The 8,373-nt window shown below is 47.6% G+C and overlaps 1 protein-coding gene across 3 annotated transcripts in view; it reads left to right on the forward strand.

Annotated features, from left to right (window-relative positions):
- Positions 1-3,760, forward strand: part of GEN1 (GEN1 Holliday junction 5' flap endonuclease) — a 31,921-nt gene extending 28,161 nt beyond the window's left edge. For all 3 annotated transcript variants that reach the window (XM_072644244.1, XM_072644100.1, XM_072644167.1), the window contains one exon: positions 57-3,760. In XM_072644244.1, the coding sequence (XP_072500345.1) occupies positions 57-1,267 (1,211 nt within the window). In that variant the 3' untranslated portion in view covers positions 1,268-3,760. The remainder of the gene's footprint in view (positions 1-56) is intronic.
- Positions 3,761-8,373: the final 4,613 nt, after the last annotated feature.

Genomic DNA, 8,373 nt, shown 5'->3' on the forward strand with positions numbered 1-8,373 from the left:
TTTGTTTTCACTTTTCTTGAAGAAAACAAACTGATTTTATTTCTATTTCTTCACAGGTAAGAAAAACAAGTCTAAGGGAGGTGATTTGCCAGAATTGGAGGAGGTGGCAGATCTTCTGTCCCATGTGACACTCTCCTGTGAAATGGTACAAGGGCAGAATTTCAAGTCAAACCTGAAAATTCCTCCTGATGAAAAGTGGCCCCAGAAAACTGCCCCAGCAGTGGACAGCCAGCTTTTCTTGGGGGCTCCCTTGAATTCGGAGCCCCGACAGCCCCCTGCCCCTTCCCCTCCAAGACTCAGGACCGCACAGCACGATGTTGCTGGTGATTGTTCATCATCCATGTCCAAGCATCAGGATGATAGCACAGTGATTGAGGCCCTCCAGCTGAGCTCCATTGACTGGGAAGGCACTTCCTTCAGTGCTTCGCCAGGTGCGCAGCTACCCACGACTTCTGCCCGCTCCTCAGACGCTGGCAGAGACCCTGGGCAGCTCTGTCCTGCAACAACGTCTGGTGCTGTAAGTATCTGTGACATAGGTAGCCAGGACCCCCAAGATTCTGACCCTTTCAGAGGGCATTCAGCTCTCGATTTGAGCCTTCTGTCTCTAAAGGAGCGAGTGTGTGCCCAGTACTCTTCCCCTCCTTATGGGTGTCCTACCCACTTGCCACTTCAGAGGAAAGAAGGGAGCCTTGCTGCTAAAAGTGGGTCTTCTTCTGAGCGCCAGCAGATTGATCATCATCCACCAGGTCATCTCCTGGTGTTTGGTTTGCAAAATAGCCAGGAAAAATCTGACATGGCACCTGGGAGAACGCCATTCCTTCAGGAGAAGCCCAGAGTGGGCACTCATGTGCCCCACCTCTCCAGGAAAGCAGCAGGGAGGCACGCAGGCCTAGAATGCACCCGAGTTCAGCCTGTGTCTCAGACTACTCTGAAGAAAGTCCCCAAAAAGAGTGTTTGCCTCCCCTGTAGCTCCTCTGATGAGGAGAATGAACCGGCTGGCAGAAATGAGAAGTGCCCACATCAAAAAGGGAAGCTGTGGCCTCAGCAGCATGCCCCTACCTGGCTCCACCCCAGCCTCCCCAGGCCAGATCCCACAGAGGCATGTCAAGATGCCCAGGCTCCCCAGTCAGCCAGGGCCACAGAAAGCACTCCACGACCAGCACTGTGCCCACTTTCACCCCTTCCTGCAGAAGAGAAATATACCAGTCTTTTGGAGAGCCCTCTTCCTTTGGCTGAGAGATTGAAACTGAAATTCCAGAGCAGTTGACAAAGCCATCCAATGGGTACATCATGTTTTGTCTTTTCTTTGGAGCCAATGTCTGCTAACTTGAGCCCAGGCTGGAGTTTCAGGACTTGAGAGAGGCCAGAGCAAGGATGTGGTCACTGGGATGTGGTGTGGATGCTGCATGGGGGGCTTCTGTTTAGTGAAAATATCAAGATTCACTTAGGGAAAATGACGTATTCAGATTGAATCTAAATTAAAGTGGGGAGCAAGATGGGGGTTAGAGAGAGGCTCAAGAGTATAGCCTGACCTGTTCCTGCCATGCTGTGACTTCTGCCTGACCCAGGAATAGAGGAGACCAGAGCCATCCTGGAGCCCAGGCAGCCCCAGCACTCTCCCTCTCGTTGGGAACCGAGAGCAGCAGGCGTACAACACAGACTGCGAATCACCCTGTTGATTCACCAGTTACACCAGTTACAGTCTGACAACTGGGACCAACCCAGGAGCCTTGGAGCTTTCCAGCAGTTAGACCAGGAACCAGACTCACCGTTCCATAACTGCATCCTACTTGGAATTTTTTTTTGTATGTGAAAGTAATTAACCTACATTTTAAACATTTTGTTAATTCATGCTTTTGACTACTTCAGATCCCATCCCCCACATGTATATATGCGATTGAGCATGTCTGCCCTATATCAAGCTGCTTACTCTCCCAGTGAGAGGGAAACTGAGAGAGGCAGAAAGAAACTTTGGAACTCAAAATTTTTAAGAAATTAATGTTGAAAATTGTTTTTACATATAACTGGGGAAAAAATTTAGTATCTCAAAAAGAAAGAAGAAAAAAATAGATGATGCCCAGAATCAACTTTGGAACATGCAAGGGAGCTCCAGGTCAATAACAACACTGATTTTCACTCTAATGTTCTAAAAGGCTTCACTAGTACATCGAACTTTGAGGGAGACGTGGAACAGAAGGGGGTGATGAGTTCTGTTCCCGATTTTTAGGCTCAGATATGGGCAGACTCCGAAGTCATTAGTGAATTGTCCCTCATCTCTCCACCTATTGCATCCCCACTAACTGGAAAAATACCCCAGTTTCCTGATGATGACTGTCTGGAGACCGGGATTCAGATGGCCTCCAAACCTTCTGAAAAGTGCCAATTTTATGGTGGACCCAGGATGGTGTGCTGATGCTCACCAAACGCACTGTTGGTTGACCTCCCAGTCTCGCCATCGATCCTATGTCAGGGGCCACATGAGCTGTAGAAGTTATTCCTACATCGCCTGGAACCAGGGAAGGACCACCTCTGACGTGCCAGAGAAGAAAACAGGATTTAATATGTTTTACAAAGACATGGTTGGCTTCTTTGGGATCTCTAATCAGGAGAAGATGTGATGCATTTATTCCTTCAGCAAAATGCTGGGTTTCAGCATTCTAGTCAGCATACTATCCCCGTGTCGTGCAGCTCAAGTGATCAGCTGACTGCACCCATCCATGGATCGTCAGTCTGTTCATCTTGACATGGAGACTCTAGGTAAGGAGATGATGGTGCCTGAGGGTCTAAAGGGATGACGAAGCAGCATACCCAGTGTGTTGGCCCATGCTGAGCTGCTTCAGGGCCTTGCAGAGGGTGAGAAAGGTCAGCCCATCTCAGATGTTATTTTATAGCTAGCAGGAATTTCAGAAGATCTTTCTAGAGCCACCCTTTCGTGTTCCCAAGGAAGCTTGGTGCCTACCCATACTCACACAGCTTAGAAGCACCTGAGCAGGGATGCGGTTTTTTGTTGGAGCCCTGGCTTAGCGCCACAACATTCCCTCAAAGGGCCATGCTATGTGTGGGTATGACATCCTCACAGTGAGCGGAATCCAAATCTGTTTTGTTTATAGAACATTGTTGGGAGCATCGTGTGTGAGAAATCATTCTATCCACCAGCATCCTTCATAGCTCAGAGAGCTGTTAAAGCTCCTCAGTTTCAGTGTCTGTAAAATAAGAGAGGAGGTTCAGTGTGGTAGGTGGAGTCCTGGTCTTGGAGGTAGGAGAGATCTGGTCTGTGTGCAAAGACTGCTGCCAGGTGCACCGTCCTCAGCACACAACAGGTCTTGGCCACTGCTTGCCGACTGATTAATATATCAGCCTTATTTTCCTCATCTGTAATGGCAGCAGCAACATGTGCCAGGCCCGCCTTCACTTGGAGGTTACCGGGGCCAAATGTGCTAACAGCGCATGGGAAAGGACTCAGATTAGTGACTGGGAATAAATGTGTTCTTTTCCAGTGGGTCTAAAATGGAAGCTTTTTGTTACTATCGACAAATGCCTTAGATCTGTTAGAAGCTTTAAAAACAATTCTTAAAGTTACTGTATGTATGTTTTTGTATGAGTTCAGAAGACAAAACATTTCAAGACATTTAACACTGGGGATTTCAAGAGGGAGGTGACAGTGGTTTGTGAAATCAGTAACATTTTTGGATTGACTTTTTGTCTTCCTTAAATTCTTGTTTGTATTGTTTTGAAATAAATTTCTGTTTAGAGAAATGAAGCAACTTTTGTAAGATTGAATTTGACTTTGCGAAGTATGAGCAATTTGTTGGATTAAATCAGAGGTTGAGTTTAAAATTTCCTGAATTTGTTGCTTTTCCTACTAAAATACTTGCCTCATACATACACATGAAATCTGTAGCCTGTATACATAAACATATGTATATATTCACACATATACACACACATGCATATACACGTATATACGCTCCCTTTCTCCTGCCTCCAACAGCTGTCATTGCTAGCAGAAAGCAATGAAGGTCATTGAATATCGTTAACATAAAAGATCTGCTGATGGAAAATGAAGTTACCTGGAAAGTTGTGAGCCCTTTCTCTAGAAAGGAATGCTTTGGAAGGAGTTATGCCCTGCCCTCTAGCCATCCTGGACTAAGAGATGGCAGGAAAGAGGGAGTGCATTCCAGGGATGAGGGGCAGCCAGTGCAAAGGTGTGGAGATAGGAAATGGAGTGTTTGTGTGAGGAGCAGAAGAGTACCCAAGGAGGAGAGCTAGGTCATAAATCTGGAGAGGTTGCCTGGAGCCAGGTGGCGAAGGACCTGTAAATGCCAAATAGAGGCGTTTGTATTTGGTCCTGTGGATAATGGGGAGCCACAGAGGTGAAAGTGGCTCTGTGGCAGATGGGTTGGAGACAGGTAAGGAAGGCCAGAATCCACATGCTGGCCGTGTGAGTAGGGACCAAAGGGATTTTCTTGAAGATGGGGTGTGCTTGTGTGCTTCTTGCTCCATAAACTCCAGGGGCTTCCTGTTGCCTCCAGGTCAAATAGAATATTCTCTTTCACTGTCAAGGTCCCAGCTAACCTGCCCCTCTCCTTGCAGCTTTCTTATGCATCACTCTCCCTCTCCCATCCAGCCACAATGGGCCTCGAACAAGACTTCATAATGTCTCCAACCAAGGACTCTGGGCATTTCCTCTGGCCATCCCCCTGCCTGGAATGCCCACTCTCCCTCCTCATTGTTACCTCCTGGCTTCCTTCGAGAACCAGCTCAAATGCCCCCTTCTCCAAGAAACCTTTCCCAGTCCACTTAGTGCTAGTGGCTTCCCTCTGCTGATAACTTCTGATTTGTCCTAGATCTTGTTTATACAGGATGCAATGGGAGACTTTGGCCTTTGGTCCCCTATTGCATCCTGAGTCGTCTCCAGTCATCCTGATGAATATCTGGTCACTGGATTCAGATGGCTCTGGAGGACAAGTGAGCCTGGTGACCTGCACAGCCCTCCCTCACTTAAAACAAAGTCAAGTGCAAGTCATGTCATCATTTCTTTGATGGCAACAAAGGACAAACACAACCTGTGAATAGACCGAGCTGCCTGAGCGGGTCCCAGCTATCTGGGTAAGTCAGCTCATCCTCCCCTTTCTGTCTTCTTCCTCTCTGAAGGAAGGAAAATTTGGAGATTTACTGGCTAGATTGATTTCATTCTTTCTTTCTTTCCTTCCTTCCTTCCTTCTTTCTCTTTCTTTCTTTCTCTCTCTTTCTTTCTTTCTTTCTTTCTTTCTTTCTTTCTTTCTTTCTTTCTTTCTTTCTTTCTTTCTTTCTTTCTTTCTTTCTTCCTTCCTTCCTTCCTTCCTTCCTTCCTTCCTTTCTTCCTTTCTCTCTCTCTCTCTCTCTCTCTCTCTCTCTCTCTCTCTCTCTCTCTCCCTCCCTCACTCTCTCTCGCTTGCGCACTCGCTTGCTCGCTCAAATAGTGGGGTGTGTTCCTCAGCAGTACTTTACCTGCCTCTGAAATGAAATACAATTGGGGATGTTGGTGTTGGGGAGGGACCTCAGACTCCTTCAGCAGTGGAGCCAGCATGAAAGATGGCCCATTGAGTGAGGAGTCTCTGAGAAGCTGTAGGCCCTGGTACAGGATGGGGTGAGGATGGGGGCTTCTTGTCTGTGGGCAGCAGGGCTGGCACAGTGGGGCAGACAGGACAAGGGGCCTCCTGTTTGGGGACTTGATGACCTTGGGCTCCCAGTTTGGGTCTGTGCCAGCAGTCAGCATGCTTTTAGTTATGCGTAAAGGTCAAGGTGACACATTGGTCTGCTGGTTTCTGAGAGATGAACAGGGGTAAGCCATAATTGTCCTTTCCTGCTGAGTTCCTACATGACGGTAAAACAGATTAGATAACGTGGCAAAGGGCAGCTTCACTGGTGCCTGCGCTGGCACCATTGTCTCGTGTATGGGGATGGGTGTGGGGTGCTGCTGCAGGGGTCCAGCAACCACACCAACTAAGACTAAGGTTCTCAGCCTGTGGATGGTGCAAGTCAGAAGTCACACCTGACTCAGAGTACCGACTGTCATCAATCCATGCTGAGGTCACTGACCTCGTACCTCAGGTTGAAGTCAGTCCCTTCCCACGGAAAAGCAGGTTTGATGCCATTAGGCTCCTTTCATGTGGCAAAGCATGTGGTGCTGATTCTCTTCCAGCTGATGTTTACAAGGTAGGGGGACCATTGCTCAGACAAAAGCTTACTGAAGTTTTCCAGGTTATATGGCAAGAGGAGGTTATCCCCCAGGAGTTCAAGGATGCCTCCATTGTCCATCTCTGTAAAGATAAAGGGAATAGATTGTTCTTCAACAATCACAGGTGGGGGGGTAGGGAGGGGCATCTCTCTCTTAGTCATTGCTGGTAAAATTCTTGTTAGAGTCCTCCATAATAGGTTGATCCTTCACCTGGAAGATGGGCATATACTTGAGAGCCAGTGTGGCCTCAGAAAGGGCCAAGGAACAGTCGATATGGTGTTTGCTGCCCAACAATTCCAGGAGAAATGCCAGGAGCAGAACAGAGGTCTGTACACAACATTTGCAGATCTGATCAAGGCCTTTGACACTGTTAGACATGAGGGCTTATGGAATATTATGTCAAAATTTGGTTGCCCAGAGAAGTTCATCAATATTGTACGTCACTTTCATGATGGCATGTTTGCCTGGGTTCTGGATAATATACAAAGCTCTCGTGCCTTCCCAGTCACCGGTGGAGTGAAACAGGACTGTGTGCTTGCTCCCATGCTTTTTAGCATGATGTTTTTAGCCATGTTGTCAAATGCTTTTAATCAGGATGAACACAGAATCAAGGTCAACCACCATACTGATGGCAATTTCTTCACTTTGAAAAGGCTCCAAGCCAAGACCAAAGTGGAGGGAGGGTTTGTGCATGATTTTCTGTTTGCAGATGATTGTACACTCAATGCAGCCTCTGATGCTGAGATGCAACAAAGTATGGATCAATTCTCTGTTGCCTGTGCTAATTTTGACCTAATAATTAACACCAAGAAAACACAGGTGCTCCATCAGCCACCACCACACCATCCATATGTGGAACCATCACAAAGGGAGAAGTTTTGAATGCTGTGGATAAGTTCACTTACCTTGGCAGTGTACTTTCCAGGGATGTACACATTGACAATGAAGTTGATGCAGCATTGCCAGAGCTAGCTCAGTGTTTGGGAGGCTCCAAAGTAAAGTTTGGGAGAGAAGAGGTATTAGACTGACTACCAAAGTGAAGGTCTACAGAGCCATTGTGCTGACCTCATTGTTGTACGCCTGTGAAACATGGACAGTCTATCAGCGCCATGCCAGGAAACTGAATCTCTTCCATTTGAACTGTCTTAAGAAGATTCTGAGGATCACCTGGCAGGATAAGGTACCATACCCTGAAGTCCTTGCTCGAGCTGAACTGCCAAGTATTGAAGCTATGTTTCAGAGAGCACAACTCTGATGAGCTGGCCACTTTATTCGAATGCAAAACATATGCTTGCCAAAAAGACTATTTTATGGAGAACTCCCATGGGGCAGGCAATCACATGGTGACCAGAAGAAGTGATACAAGGACACTCTCAAGGTCTCTCTCAAGAACTTTGGATTTGATTGTGGGACATGGGAGACACTGGCATAGGACCACTCAGCATGGTGTGCCCACATCAGAAAGGATGCTGTGCTCTATGAGCAAAGCAGAATTGAGACAGCCCAAAGTAAATGCAGGATCCACAGATTTGGAGTAGCCACCTCAAATGTGCACATGGATTATCTGTGCCCAACCCGTGATAGAGCATTCTGAGCTCGTAGTGGTCTGATCAGCCACAGTCAGACACCTTGAAACTTGACTTTAGCATAGAGATACATTTTGGGCCTCTTTGAGAATGAAGGACAACAACCAACCGACCTCAGGTGTAAAAATGAAGAGGCAGTTGGTATGGGGTGGTTAGGGCTGTGCTGCAGGTGGCAACATTCACAGGTAATGTTGGGATGGACACCATTTTTTCTCTTGTCTGGAGCACCTGCAGTACTTGGTGCCACCAGCTTGTAAATGCCTGGCTGGGACACTCTTATGAGATGCTTTTCTCTTCCTTTCTTCCCTCCCTCCCTCCTTCCCTCCTTCCCTCCCTTCCTTCCTTCCTTCCTCCCTTCCTCCCTTCCTCCCTTCCTCCCCCCCTTCTTTCCTTCCTTCCTTCCTTCCTTCCTTCCTTCCTTCCTTCCTTCCTTCCTTCCTTCCTTCCTTCCTTCCTTCCTTCCTTCCTTCCTCCCTTCCTCCCTTCCTCCCTCCCTCCCTCCCTCCCTCCCTCCCTTCCTCCCTTCCTTCCTTCCTTCCTTCCTTCCTTCCTTCCTTCCTTCCTTCC

Source organism: Notamacropus eugenii, chromosome 1 (genome assembly GCF_028372415.1).
Source record: "Notamacropus eugenii isolate mMacEug1 chromosome 1, mMacEug1.pri_v2, whole genome shotgun sequence".
Classification (NCBI taxonomy): domain Eukaryota; kingdom Metazoa; phylum Chordata; class Mammalia; order Diprotodontia; family Macropodidae; genus Notamacropus; species Notamacropus eugenii.